Raw genomic sequence first — 16,146 nt, forward strand, 5'->3', positions numbered from 1 at the left:
AATCTACAACTCATGTCAACTAAATTCAGACACTTGCCAAGAAAACAAAAAACGTGGAGATCTCCCAATCCGATTCCGGGTGAATTCCAAATTGACCATGTGGCGATCTCTAAACAAGCGCAAAAAGAAATCATGAACGTGAAAGTATTACGAGGTGCCCAAGTTGATTCTGATCATTATTTAACCAAAATAAAGATGAGACTTCTCCCAGTCAGGAAAAGACGAAAGGAGAAAAGAGTACCAAGATACGATGTGGGAAGGTTAAAACTTAGTGAGGAAATAAAGCATCAATACCAAAAAGAGCTGGAAAACATGAATTCAGTAAACTGGGATGACATTCGAGACAATATTAAACATGCTGCAAGTAAAACCATTCTCTTGGCGAAACGAAAGAAACGTGAATGGTGGAATGAAACATGTGAAGATGCACTCTTGCGCAGAATGGAGGCATGGAAGAAATGGAGTTCCACCAGAAGGAACTGTGACTTGATTGCCTTCAGAGATCAAAGAAAATTGACAGCACAAACTTTCAGGCAAGCGAAAAGACAATATGAAACAGATCAGCTGAAGAAGACCTCAGAAGATTTCCAGAAAAATAACACCAGAAATTTCTATCAGACCTTTAAGTCACGGTTAAAAGGATATAAATCACCTGGTCTATGTTTTGAGGATGAAGAGGGTAAACTAGGAATGAACAATAAGGAAAACTGTCAAATTCTCGCCAGATATTTCAAAAGATTACTGAATTGTGACGGTCCACAAGAAAGACTGGCAATTAAGCGACCGCAGGTGACAATGCCAAATTCAAAGCCACCTGACGAACGTGAGGTATCCAAAATCATCCAGGAGCTAAAAAATAACAAGGCAGCAGGTGAAGACGGTATTGTGGCAGAACTGCTCAAAATGGGAAATGCAGAATTAATCTCATCATTGACCCATTTATTTAAAATTATTTGGGAAACGGAAAGAATTCCAGAAGACTGGCTAACTGCTTTAATACATCCATTACAAAAAAAAGGGAACAAGAAGGATGTCAATAATTATAGAGGAATTTCGCTGCTTTCGGTCCCATATAAAATGCTGTCTAAAGCCCTTCAAACCAGGGTTGAAGAAAGACTCGATGAAGAACTGGGCGAGTACCAAGCTGGATTCCGGAAAGGCAGATCATGCGCTGAGCAGATTTTTAATCTCAAGAACATCATAAAGTACAAGATGCTGGGGCGAAGCAAATATGTTGTAGTCTTCGTGGATTTTAAGAAGGCCTACGATTCAGTAGATAGAGAGACGTTATTCGGAATACTGGAAGAATTTGGTGTGGACAGTAAAACAAGGAATATCATCAAACAGACACTTACCAATACCAAGTCAAAGGTCAAGTTCATGGGTGAAATATCGGAGTCCTTTGAAGTCAAGACTGGTGTGAGACAAGGGGATGGACTCTCACCAATTCTCTTTAACTGTGTCTTGGAAAAGGTGATAAGGAAATGGAAAGAAGGAATCCCAGACAAAGAAGCATTCCGTATTGGAAGAGGGGCAGGTGCTATACGGATAGACTGCCTGGCATATGCTGATGATATCGCAGTCTTTGCCAGTGACATAGAAATAGCAAAGAAAAGAGTGGAACAACTCCATAGCATAGCAGAAATGACTGGACTGCAAATATCATACAGTAAGACTGAATTTATGACCAACATCAAAGAGGCTCCCCAAATGTTAAAGTTGAAAGAGGGGAAAGTCAAAAGAGTAAAGAGCTTCAAGTATCTTGGAGAAATAGTTCAAGAGAATGGATAGAACGAGCGAGAAAAATGGAAACAGCGTATCAGCTTACTAGAGACACCTACAACAAGAAAGCTTTGTCATATGGAGCCAAATTAAGACATCTGGACACAGTCATCAGACCTGAATGCTTATACGCAGCAGAAACATTGGACATGATTGGAAAGGGAGATCTAGAGAACATCAGAAAGAAAGAGAGGAAAATGCTCCGGAAGATCTTGGGCCTGAAAATGAAAGGTGGGGAGAGGAGACTTAGACCCAACAAAGAACTATACCAGAAGACAGAGGAAGTCGTCGTATTGATGAAAAAGCGAAGGCTTCAATTTTATGGACATCTACAGAGAATGGACACCAACCGACTGACAAAAAGGATTTTCAGCTTCTTCAGCCTAAGGAAGACGGAACCAAAATGGTTTCGGGAAGTAAGGACCGACCTGGCCAGGATAGGAGTAGAAAAAGAGGACGTACTGGACAGAAACAAATTTAGACAAAAAGTGAAGGAGTTCAAGGGTTTTCAGGAGACTGGGGAAGAACTTGTGAAGAAGAAGAAGAGAACCTACACAGAAGAACAGAAGAAAGAAGTCAGTGCAAGGATGAAGAAGTACTGGCAGAATGTGAAGTCAGGACTGGTGAAAAATAACGTAAAGACTGTAAAACGTGATCCATAGATGGCCTGAACGATAATTAATAATAATAATAATAATAATAATAATAATAATAATAATAATAATAATAATAATAATAATAAATTATTATAATAAATATTATAAATATTATAATAAATATTATTATAATAAATTATTATTATTATTATTATTATTATTATTATTATTATTATTATTATTATTATTATTATTATTATTATTATTATTATTATTATTATTATTATTATTATTATTATTATTATTATTGAAGTCTCCTTGGCTCAGGCGGCAGCACGCTGGCCTCTCACCGCTAGATACCGTGGTTGAAATCCCGGTCACTCCATGTGAGATTTGTGCTGGACAAAGCAGAGGCAGGACAGGTTTTTCTGCAGGTACTCCGGTTTTCCCTGTCATCTTTCATTCCAGCAACACTCTCCACTATCATTTCATTTCATTAATCATTGCCCCAGAGGATTGCCGCTAGATGGGCGCTTCATTCATTCCATTCCTGTCCTGGTCGAATGACTGAAACAGGCTGTGGATTATTATTATTATTATTATTATTATTATTATTATTATTATTATTATTATTATTATTATTATTATTATTATTATTATTATTTAGGAGGGTGTTCTGGGGCACTCATCTTGGCAGCTTGGGTTGGAGACCACAGTTCTCCTAGCTGAGTCTGGCATTGCTTCCACTTGTGTTAGGCTCTTTACTTTCATCTTTCCTATCTGACCTCCCTGTAGTCGGTTCTTATTCTTTTCCTACTCCGACGGTATTAGGTTTGCAAGGCCTAGAGACTCTTTCATTTTCATGTCCTTGATCCCCTACCGTCTCGTGTATGACAGTGAATAGCTTTATGCTTGAAGGATGTATTCGTAACTGCTAATTGCATACTACAGTGCTCCCCCTAGGACCTTTTTAATGGGCCATTTTTACAGACTGCTCAGCTAACATTACCTAGATTTGGGCTAGTTACATAATATTAATGCATATTTGAGTCATTGAGTGCTCCAAATCAAAACATAAATACTGTAAAACGGTTTATTTAAATGATAAATCTTCATTATTGTCAGCATAATTGCATCAATTAGATTGGAGTTTAAGTTTTTAGCTTGACTATCACGTAGTGTCGTGTGCGAGCGGTGTCTGGAGTAGCAAAGAATCGCATGTGAGCACTCGATTTCGCATGACGTTTCAAAGCCCTATGGCACTCCACAGCAACCGAGTGGTAAACCCCAGTGTAACGTGATTATGAATGACCTGTAGAACACTAGAAGTTCAAAATACTCTGTTATGTCTTGTTTGTGATAATAACACTAAAATAGTTTGATTATACAGTTAATGTTTACTATCTGATATTATTAATGCCGAGAGGGGAATAATTGAAATTATATTTTTTACATAGTTTACCCCGTCCGGCTACTCATTCTGCCACCTGACTGACGAAAATTTCTGGGGAGATCACTGTACTAGCACAGAAGTCCAGTTAATGCTTCCCATTCCTATTAACTTCCATGTCTTTGCCATATTTACCCACCACCTTCTCATATTCTTCAGCTCTATTTCCAACTCCCACATTGAAATTGCCCACTAGCACTATCCTGTCTTTGCTGTTGACACTGACTATGATGTCATTCAGTATTGCTGTTACTGTTGTGCCATGTGGAACAAAATGATATGCAGTCACGCCTCTGATGTCGTAAGCCAAAACGACTATCAGCTGCATGGGGGTGTGGGGGTGGATGTTTTGCTGGAACTTCCTGTCTTTGTGGTGATCCTGCATATCGTCATTCTGCATACTGGTGTTTGAGCTCTGGTTCATACACGCTCGTCCAGAAGTCATCCATGGTCACTATTCTCTCTAGTATTTGCTCACCTTCCTGCATGTAGCGTACCAATTGGTCAGAGCATATGGTGTACCGTGTCCAATTTTGCACGTGAAGCAAGTGCACATGGCACTCACCGTGATGCATTTTTATGGACATGATGATCTTCCCATAAAATTCTGTGGATAGTTCACTCTTCAGTGCCTGCTTTTGCTTATAACTCAAGCAGTGTCCATCTTCTGTTCTACCGAAGTCGATAGCTGCAGTCGCTTAAGTGCGGCCAGTATCCAGTATTCGGGAGATAGTAGGTTCGAACCCCACTGTCAGCAGCCCTGAAAATGGTTTTCCGTGGTTTCCCATTTTCACTCCAGGCAAATGCTGGGGCTGTACCTTAATTAAGGCCACGGCCGCTTCCTTCCCATTCCTAGCCCTTTCCTGTCCCAACGTCGCCGTAAGACCTATCTGTGTCGGTGCGACGTAAAACAATTGGAAAAAAAAATCTTCTGCACTGGGTAATTACTGCACGCGACACATCAGTCTCGGCACTGGCAGGTCTTCCAACTGTTGCATGGTGCTGCTTGCTTCTTGTTCATGCTGAAATGCTGCTACCCTTTTCACAACGGTTCGATGTGGAACGACATTACAGTCCACAGCTTCCACGAACTCTCGATGACATTCTTTGTTGTTGCGACCCTGGCTGACGGCCAGTTTGATGTACGTTCACTGTTCTTACCTTGTCACATCCATTCTGTTTGTCTTACTGCTGCAGTCCCGTTGCCCTTTACGTGGTACGTGTCCAACGCATCGCCATCTCATGTTGTGTCCATGTACTATCCGTGTCGTGCTTTAGAGGACATATGATAATTTTCAGTTCAAAAATCTTACATGTATTGATTGGGATTCATACTGTGACAACCTCAATGAGAAACTTGTCACTAAGCCTCTTGGCTATCACGCGCTCCCCTTGCTGAGCAGCACTTTTCATAATTGAGTAACAGTAATGTATGTAGTAAAACACTGCTTCTTCTATATTTTCATAATCCGGTTTTGCCTTATATTTTGCCTTTTTTGAAATACATGATGTCCTCTTCACTTGTCTTCAGACTCATTTTGATGGATGTAAAGTATTAATTATTATTCTTTTTGCTTGTCAAGGGAATGAGCAATGGAGATGTTAGTCAGGACCATGAAGCGACTCCAGATCTTATGGATGACAGTGGAAGTTGGTGAGTATCGAAATATACAGATATAGTATCGTGAGGTGAGAAGGGTATTGTTTAAGTCTTGTTGTAAATCAATCAGTCAGTCCGTGGATGGACGGATTGAGGGACGGACGGACGGACGGACAGTGTAGAGTCACAGTTATAAGGTCATTTCAGTACTGTTAATACATACGTATGTATTGAACACATTCGGAAGGGTTCAAGAAGATTGACGTAGCGCTGCAGTACATTAGTGAGCAGGAGGAAGCAATGTCAGCTGATATCATCTGCTTGATTAAGTGGAATGATATTGCGTCATGGAAGACGGTTAAAGCGGGGAAGCAGTCATCTATCAACCTTTTTTTTTTAAACCTCAAACCTGTAAGTTTTGGCTTTTTTGTTAGGCCTGCCTTTTCACATGTGTGTAACAAATATGTTTAATTTTTGTAACAATTAGGTCTATGTTTTCCAAGTTGTGACTTTTTTGTTAGGCTTGCCTTTTCACATGTGTGTGACAAATATGTTTAAATAATTTTTGTAACAATTAGGCCTATGTTTTTCATCTATCAGAGATTTTTTAAAACCTCAAACCTGTAATTTTTGACTTTTTTGTTAGGCCTGCCTTTTCACATGTGTGTAACGAATATGTTTAAATAATTTTTGTAACAATTAGGCCTATGTTTTCCGTTAATGTTTTATTTTATATTTTAAAGGTGTTATTCATGTGTACTTTACAGTGCAGATCGTTTTATATTTCTTGTAATAATTTTTTCACATGTGCGGTACAGTATGTGTATACATAACAAAAACTTACAAACTAGCATGTACAACCTACATAAGAAGTTAGAAAATATTATAAAATTGGGTTTTGATGTTAAAAAAGTGTGTTTGCAGTGGTATGGCTGGGGTCGGAAGAGAGTATTTATAGAACTCTGGCCCATCTGGCTTCTTTGTTATCCAGCTTGATCTTCCGCCACATCAGGCCGGATAGCTGGGAGTCTACTGTACCAGTGAATAACAATGTAAAGAATGCATAGAGAGCACAGGATCTATTTTTTTTCTTTCTATAATTACTGATTATTTTCTGCTTACCCCCAGGGGCACATTTACTGCTGGTTGGGAAATGCTGTTCCAGATTACAATCAAAATGACTGGTTTGTCATGTTTGAGGAGGAGCATGTATTTTCCAAAATTTTTGACTTTCTTTTCCTGTGTAAAGATGAAGTGGTTAACATTGGCTCCTGTAGTCAGACTTTTCTTGTCATTGGTTTGTTGGGAACCAGATTTATGGTCATCCACTTCTACAATATCATTTTCCTCTTTTTCTTATGAAGTCAGTGGAGAATATGATTCAAAAGCAGACTCAACAGTTCCTTCAAAAAATTAACCGATGCTTTATATAGTCGCTATGGCCATTGCAGCTATGGCAGCCTTTGATTTGTAGCGGAGCCCTCCCTTTTGTCCGTTAATACCCTTGAAAGCTATTAATGGCATGGGCATGGGCTTCTGATAGCAGGTTGTTGCCAAGCTTCCCCTTGACTACTCATTTCCGCAGAAAGGCGTCTGTGAGCTTGCATCTGGGAGATAGTGGGTTCAGATCGCATGTTGGCAGCCCTGAAGATGGTTTTCCGTGGTTTCCCATTTTCACACCAGTCAAATGCTGGGGCTGTACCTTAAGCTTCCTTCCGACTCCTAGGCCTTTCCTATCCCATCGTCGCCATAAGACCTATCTGTGTTGGTGCGATGTAAAGCCACTAGCAAAAAATTACTGTATAGACATGTTAAAATGAATCGTGCTCCCACTATAAACTTAGACACAGTTTCGTCCTAAAAGCACTAAAGAGAACTAAAACGTGTGCGCGCTGCGTGAAATCGTTGTGGAAGATGAAATATATTTGGCAGCAACGCTTGTTTCCAGGAAGCCTACCTGCGACACTTGGAGGGTGGGCAAGACTGTGCTTCAAACACCTTCTACTTGATTGATGCTGGTTGGAGTGGGGGGGGGGGGTGGTCCAATGGCCATGGTGACTACAATGCCCACTATCCTTTGACCAGCATTCACAGCAGAGTGAATCCCACTAAATTCACTCCAGGGTTCGTGTCCATTTTCCTCTTCTCTTCAGCAGTCCATGGTGTGAGGGAGACTTAGGTCTATTTTTGACACTTTCACTACCAGTTGCCCGAGCAGCTTGCCACTGCTGGGGCCACCTACTTGACAGCCAAGTTCTACATTATTGCATATTAACCTTTTCACTGCCAAGTTTTGATGGAAAGGCAAACCCTCTGGGCCGCTTTTTTTTTTTTTTTTTTAAAGGAAGAAGCACTTTTACAGATAATTTTTACTGATTATATTATGGAAGTATGAAGAATGATTAAAGTTATCTACATTAAAACAGTACCGGTTTCGACCTGTAAAAAGGTCATCATCAGCTGTTGGTGAACCTGCTTAATAGCGATTGTACATAAAACATTACTAAAAACTAATTTAACAAGAATGCCTTATTCTAGTATAATATTACTATTAAGATATATACATGTGGTACAATATGGGGCTTAGACTCGTTGGAGTTCCATTGAAAAATCTGTTCTGTTGCCAACATTATGTCAAACAAGATACATATATACATATGGTGCAATGAAGGGCTTTGGCTTGCTGGAGTCCCTTGAATGCCACACACTCCTTCATTCTTCATACTTGCATTCTTAATTCATCAATACGGACAATGAAGCTGATAGATTATAATATATTATGGAATGCGCATCGTTCCCTTAGTCCCGCAGCCCAGTACGTGGTCGGGGATGAAGTGAGATTACATTTTACAGGACGTTTTTATGGCCGGATGCCCTTCCTCATGTCAACCTTATTTGAGAATATAATGAATATGAAATGAACGATGGTGAACGAAACTGAGTAAGGAAGTGGAAGGAATTGGCTGTGGCTTATGAATAGGAACTGTCCTGGCATTTTCTTGGGAGTGCAAAAAAAAAAAAAAAAAAAAAAAACCATTCTCAGGACAGCTGGCGGTGGGGTTCGAACCCACTCACCTGCCGAATTCAGAGCTTGGTTCCATAGTCGTTGCATGTTAACACACATGGCTTCTCCGCTCAATGATACTATTACTGAAATATAATACAAAATTGTTGACCCAAGAACTGGTATTATCAACATCATTAACATTTGGGGAAAGAAGAATTTATCTGAGGAGGGGGTGACAATTCCGCACGAGATTCGTCATTACTACTTTGTCTCACACTTTCTTGTAGTTCAATATTGCCCCCTTTGTATTCTCCATCTTCATTATCAAAATATAGCTTTCCAGAATCACTGTTTAAGAGGAAACATTCAATTTTTTTTTCAACAAGAGTTGAATGTATACTTCAAGACGCCATGATAGCTACACGTTAGCGGGAAAGATGTTCCACACCAAGAAAGCTGAAATAACATCAGATCGCTTTCGAAACAAGCTAAGTGGGGTGGTATGTCTGCCGTACAGAACTTCCTTGAGCATTTCCGCGGAATTTCAAAGCATGACATTATATCCCGTTCATATATGACACCCGGCGAGTTGGCCATGCGGGTAGAGGTGCATGGCTGTGAGCTTGCATCTGGGGGATAGTGGGTTCGAATCCCACTCTCAGTAGCCCTGAAGATGGTTTTCCGTGGTGTCCCATTTCCACACCAGGCAAATGCTGGGGCTGTACCTTAATTAAGGCCACGGCCGTTTCCTTCCAACTCCTAGGCCTTTCCTATCCCATCATCGTCATAAGACCTATCTGTGTCGGTGCGACGTAAAGCCCCTAGGGAAAAAAAAAATCATGTACGACATCGGTGAAGTATGCTCTGCACCAAAACGTATATATACGGGTTTGGCGCTGAATGGGTTAAAGAGATCATTATTGGAAAAAATATTAACAAAAGACAAGATAGTCTTCCTCACTGTTTTTATTTACATCCATACGTACGTCAAATATTGGAGTACCGGGCGAGTTGGCCGTGCGGTTAGGGGCACACAGCTATGAGCTTGCTCCGGGAGATAGTGGGTTCAAACCCCACTGTCGGCAGCCTTGAAGATGGTTTTCCATGGTTTCCCATTATCACACCAGGCAAATGCTGGGGCTGTACCTAAATTGAGGCCACGGCTGCCTCCTTTTTGTTTCAATATTTTCGTTGTCCCCTGATGTAGGTCAACTGATATCTGTACCGCTGTTGGCTTAATTATTATGTTCAGTCATTAGTTGATATACGTAAGTTTTTATTGAAGTTGAACCGTTTGTTTTCTAGTCTGTAAAATGGATAATAGAAATCAAATTAAGAGTTAAAAAATGGTGACTGACAGGAAACATTCAAGGTAAGTTATGATGAGCGAAAATTGTTTTAACCATCAGCACCTCATATTTTTAATTTTTATAATATTTTTTAAGGAAACATTTTTTTAACAAACACTTCATATTGTGTGTCTAATGTTTTTAATTTATTATGTATATTTTACTGAGAATGACCCTGTGCTGTGTTGAAACATGTCTCTGTAAAATTTCATCTTAATTGGATGTAAATATTGTAGTATTGACTAGGAGGATAATCAACACAATTTTGTACAATTTGTAAGAAGAACTGGTGTACTGTATTCAACACATTTTGTTTGTGTTTTCATGTTTGTCCTTTTCTCCACTTTGTATTGCTCCCTCTTACGATTCTGACTTGTCATTGTTGTCATATTACTGTATGTATTTCCGTTCATGTTTGTATCATTCTATATATGATTTATTTTATTTTCCAGTTCACAACCTGAAGATTCCATGCTAGGTTCTGGCGAGGACAAGCTTAGATGCTTTGCATGCTCAGGTGAATTTGAGCACGAGGAGAAGTTGAAACATCATCTTATTTCTCATGGCGCATTGAAGTTGGGCTTAAAAGACAATTTTGAGTGTTATGTTTGTTCACAAGAGTTTAGTAAAAAGGCTTATTTGGAGGAACATTCCTCGAGCCATGGATCAGGCAATTACCGCTGCCCAACATGTCTTGCCAAGTTTAACTACCATGTTTACTTGAAGGAGCATATGCAAGTTAACCCTGATCATAATCCTTTCAGGTGTGACATATGTGGTAAAATGTATCACTGGGTGGGGCACCTGAAACAGCACCAAGTCACGCACATGCCGCACAAGGAAGGGGGTAAGTTTATGTGTTCAGTGTGTAAAAAAGAACTTAGTAACAGGAAGAGTTTCATGCGCCATGTGTTATCACATGACATTAAACCCGAATTTCAGTGCCCTACTTGTTCAAAAGCGTTCGCTAGGAAGAGTCATTTAGACCGTCACATCTTGGCGCACGGGAAAAGCAAGTCTTTTGAATGTCCTCTGTGCTCGAAGAATTTTGTGATGGGTAATGATTTAAATAAACATATATCGATGCATGGTGAAACCGAACAATTTCAGTGCTTCATATGTTATGAGGATATTATTGGCCGGGAGAAAATGAATCAACATTTACTGTTACATAAAGGTGTTGAGATGTTCACTTGCTCCATTTGTCTCAAAGACTTCTCTAACAAGAAGAATTTCAGATCTCATGCTTCCATGCACAGTGGGGAGAAGAATTACAAATGCACCATTTGCGGCAAGGAATTCCGACGCCGTGATTATCTGAGAGCGCATTCTGCGGTTCATAAAACAGACCGGAACTTTCAGTGTGATAAATGTCCCAAGAAATTTGTTCTCGAAAGCTCCTTGAAGAAACATATGGCTAAACATATGGAAGACGATGAGGATTCAACGCCATTTCATCCCGAGATTGTGTCTCGTGAAGAACCTGAAGAAATTGTCCCAGACAAGTTTGTCGGTATTTCTCAGGACGTTCTTGTCAAACAAGAGGTGGAACCAGAGTGAGGACATGTATAATTACTACTAAGGCAGTGGATGAGACATAGTGTGTCTGACTCGCAATCCTGTCTAAGGTTGCTGGTTTCTGAAGGCTGACAAAAATCTTAACACTCCATGTCATAATTGAAGCGTGCGGCCGAATAAGGTCTATGTTACACCCGGCGTGTTTCGAGTTACGGGCTTGAAAACGTCGGAGAGCTTCAGTATGCCTGGTGGCAGGCAAGTGCACATGTATACCCATATTCCGCACAAGCTAATTCTCTAACGTAACTTGTGGAAATCGTGTCCACAGACCTTAATCCGCCAAATAATCAGTATGGCTAAAAATGTAACATAGACCCTTATTCAACTGTTCGCTTCAATTGTTGACATGCTAAAGTTGTCTGGTGAGGGCTTAGCACCCATCCGACGAAGTTAACTCAAGCTTAGGAATTGACCAGTAGAGTTCCTGTTTGTTCCTTGATGGCAGCACAATCAGAATATTTAAATTGTTATTAACTCGTTTAAAATACGATTGCACTCTGCCATGCAAAGACCTACTGCTTGTTTACATGTGGTGCTCTGCAATTTGGCTTTGTCGCTAGGTACAGTGGCACCGTAAATCTGTGACTGCTCAGGTAGTGGGCCATCTCTTAGTGATACAGTTGTTCCTTTGACTGTAATGTTCGTCACTTTTTACAATCTTGTTTTGCAAACCTGATGTTTTTATTCCACCTGATCAATACATTTTATTTTTTATGAACAGGACTGGTTTCGGCTGTTTGACTCGGTTCTTCAGCTACTCATTTATGCAAGTTAATCTAAAATAAGGACACAGTCATTAAATAAAATGGGATTTGTAAACCCTGAGCTAAAAGTATAAATACATTGTGATACTCTTTAGTACACATTCAATTCTTGGATTTTCACTTGACACTAGTCTTCTGAAGTAATGAGAATAGACTACCGTATTTCTCCGAATCCAAGACGACCCTGAACGCAAGACAACTCCCGCTTTACCTTCAAAAAAATGAAATCAGGCTTTAAAAGTGCTTTGTAAAATCATATGAATGTGTTGTATACAAGGAACTTAATATACAAGACACAACATAAAAGTTTATTACTTGGAAATTTTCACACAGTATGTGCACAAAAGGAACGAAACTTCTCTTGGTGGTGTTGTACACTTCAGTGATAACATAAATTAGTAGACTGAGGGTCTGAAAACTATTTACACTTATACACATATATAGGTAGCAGGTAGGGACCCTCTTCGGAGGCAGCCCTACCCAGGGAGTGGCGCCCCTGCCTATGTGAGTCCCAGAGCACACTGACCCGGTGTGTAACATCTGGTATGGGTCCCAGCTCAGGGTTACGAGTGAAGACCTCAACGGCATCTACGGCGGAGAAGGTGGACTTCGGTACGGCGGAGATGGCGGAAGGGGCATACCCGTAGCGTCTGTACTCCAGAGGAGCGGCTACGAAAGGCGTCTGTCTCCATGTTAGGGGCGGCCTAATTTTGAACCTGGCAGTAGGTATAAAATGCCTTTGGGTGTGGCGAGCCCATCGTAACAATAGCCTATATGGACAAAGCAAATATGGTGCCTCGGAAAAGGTTAGGGCGTCCCCTGCTAAAAGCGACGCGCAGCTCTTCAGGTGCTGGGGGAACTGTGAAAAATGGGCAACCAGCACCAAACTACATCAAAATTGCAACAATTAACGTACTGACACTGACGGGAAAGACAGAAGAACTGGTGGACTTCATGATAGAAAAAGATATAGCCATACTTGGACTGTGCGAGACCAAGAAGAGAGGTACAGGGGAGATCCCTCTGAGAGAAGGATACAGGCTGTATTACAGCGGAGGACCTGAAGCAAAAAATGGAGTGGCCATCATACTTAGAAGAGAAATCCAAGAATATCTGGAATATACAAAGTACGTCAGCGATAGGATGATGATGATGAGACTCCAGTTTGAAAATGGCGTGAAAGATCTATTTCAGTTGTATGCCCCACAAACGGGTTGCATAGATGAACATCTAGAGGACTTCTTAGAGGAAGTGGAGAGACAGATAGAAGATAAGGAAGTACTATTGATGGGAGATCTAAATGCACAAGTTGGAGTGGAAAGACAAGGAAAGGAAGATGTTGTAGGGCCCTTTGGATATGGAAATGTAAATCCAGAAGGCGAGTTGTTGGTGGATTTTTGCATGAGGAATCAAATGATTGTTGGAAACACCTGGTTTAGGAAGAAGAACAGTCAGAAGATTACAAGGTATGGCTGGGGAGACAGACGAACAAAGACCATGATTGATTATATAATCGTAGAGAAAGAACACCGGAAGAACCTTGTAGATGTAACAGCCATGCCTGAAGAAGCCTTTGGTGGAGATCATAGAGTTGTGATAGGAAAATTGAAAGTTGGAAAGATTGAAAAACCCCAATTAAGAAGAGAGAAAAGAATTAAAGTATGGAAGTTGAAGGAGAAAAGCGTACAAGAAGAATTTCAAAGGGAAATAATACCCTTGGTACCCAGGACAGAGGTGGGGAATGTTGAAGAGGAATGGAAAAGATTTAAGGAAGCACTAGTTGGATGTGCAGAAAAGGTGTGTGGTAGAACATCAGGAAATGTGAAAGACAAAGAAACACACTGGTGGAATGATAGGGTAAAGATTAAAGTGAAGGAAAAGAAAATGGCATGGAAGGCATGGAAAACATCTAAGACTGAAGAAAGTAGAAGAAAATATGTGGAGGCAAAGAATTTGGCCAAGAAAGTAGTGGAGGAAGAAAAGAGGAAAAGCTGGGCCTTATTCACACAGAAATTGAGAGATGATACGCAGGGCAGCAAGAAATTACTGTATGGTATCTTAAGAAACAAAAAGAGAGATCAAGTAAACACCAGATTTGTGAAGGATGAAGGTGGCATAATTTTAACAAAGCCGGAAGAAATAAGAAATAGATGGAGAGAGTATTTTCAGAAGCTGCTGAACATAAGAACGGATGACAGTCATTCAATGGACGACCAGGAAAGACAATTAGTTGACGAAGAAATGGATAAAGAAATTACAATGAATGAAATTGAAATGGCAGTAAGAAAGATGAAGAATGGAAAAGCTGCTGGAATAGATGAAATTTCAGTGGAGATGATAAAGGCAGCTGGAGCTGTAGGCCTGCAGTGGACATATCGGGTTCTCAGGAATGTCTGGGAGAATAAGGAGGTCCCTGACGATTGGCAAAAAGGAATAATCATCCCAATTTTCAAGAAAGGTGATAAGAAAGTTTTGAAGAACTACAGGGGAATTACTCTAATATCCCATGTTGCTAAGATAATGGAAAGAATACTGGAAAGTAGAATAAGGTTGAGGGTTGAGAAGCAGATACAGGAAAATCAGTTTGGTTTCAGAAGTGGAAGATCAACAATAGAGCCCATTTTCATTATGAGACAACTAATGGAAAAGCATTGGGAGTACGGGAATGATATGGTGATGACATTCATTGATATTGAAAAGGCATATGACAGTGTCCCTAGGACGAAAGTTTGGGACAGTCTGGTGCAAAAAGGAATTGGACAGGGATTAATAAAAATGATCATGGCATTGTATAAGGAATGTTGTAGTTGCGTGCAAACACAAGTTGGCAGGACAAGTTGGTTCAAAATAACTAGTGGGCTGAGACAGGGAAGTGTTCTATCACCAATCCTGTTTACAATAGTAATGGATGACATCATGAGAACAGCAAAAGCAGCATATAGAGGAAGAGAAATGAACATGATGTTATTTGCAGATGATATTGTGATTTGGGGAGAAGACGACAGGAAGGTTCAAGAACAGTTGAATGTGGTGAATGGGAAGATTGAAGAATGTGGATTGAAAATAAGTGTAGAAAAGAGTAAAACTCTTGTTATGACGAGAGGGGAGAAAGAAGGGAAAGGTCAGATTAGACTTGCAGACAAGCCCCTGGAAGTAGTGGAAACGTTTAAATACCTGGGGAGTGAATTAATGGAGAATGCTCGACTGGATGCTGAGATTAGTAAAAGGATTCAAGCTGGAAGTTGTTTCTATCATAGTGTAAGAAATATGTTATGGGACAAAGATGTGCCAATGGAAGCAAAGGATACTATGTACAAGATGTATTACGTACCCATAACAACTTACGGAGCAGAAACTTGGACAATGACAAAGAAGGATGAGAGTCGAATACAGGCAGCCGAAATGAAATTCTTGAGGAGTATGATACAGAAGAGTAGACGAGACAAAATAAGGAACGAGAAAATCCGGGAAGAAATTGGAGTGGAAAAAAATGAATGATAGAATAGAGAAGAGCCGACTAAGATGGTTTGGGCACATAAAGCGAATGAGCGACGAAAGAATGCCAAAAAAGGTGATGGAAATGCAAATCCAAGGAAGGAGAGGCCGTGGACGACCACGATTGAGATGGAAGGATACCATCCAACGCAGCATTATAGAAAGAAACCTGGACTGGGACACAGTGTTGGAGGAGGAGTGGTGGAAAGACCGAAGAAAGTGGAGAGGAACCATATTTGCCCCTACCCGGCTACAGCTGGATAAAGGGAAATGATGATAAAGGGAAATGATGACACATATATTTATATGTACATTGAGTTCTATCTTGCTAAGATAGGCTGCTCGGATGAATGAATGTCCGTGATAGTTGACGACTATCTGTAGTTGGTAGAATGACAAGTGTAACTTGTAAAATGTCCGTAGTAGCAGAATGCTAGTTAGGAGTTGTAGAACTTGCAAGGAACTTGCGGTAAGGTTCATGAATAACAGAATGCTTGGATTGAAGTGGAAGAACTTGCAGGGAAC

General features: G+C 40.3%; 1 protein-coding gene across 1 annotated transcript in view; it reads left to right on the plus strand.

Annotated features, from left to right (window-relative positions):
- Window positions 1-12,562, plus strand: part of LOC136884696 (gastrula zinc finger protein XlCGF46.1) — a 28,711-nt gene extending 16,149 nt beyond the window's left edge. The window contains exons 5-6 of the mRNA XM_067156972.2: window positions 5,412-5,482; window positions 10,237-12,562. Of these exons, the coding sequence (XP_067013073.2) occupies window positions 5,412-5,482; window positions 10,237-11,344 (1,179 nt within the window). The 3' untranslated portion in view covers window positions 11,345-12,562. The remainder of the gene's footprint in view (window positions 1-5,411; window positions 5,483-10,236) is intronic.
- Window positions 12,563-16,146: the final 3,584 nt, after the last annotated feature.

Source organism: Anabrus simplex, chromosome 13 (assembly GCF_040414725.1).
Source record: "Anabrus simplex isolate iqAnaSimp1 chromosome 13, ASM4041472v1, whole genome shotgun sequence".
In the NCBI taxonomy this organism is placed as follows: Eukaryota; Metazoa; Arthropoda; class Insecta; order Orthoptera; family Tettigoniidae; genus Anabrus; species Anabrus simplex.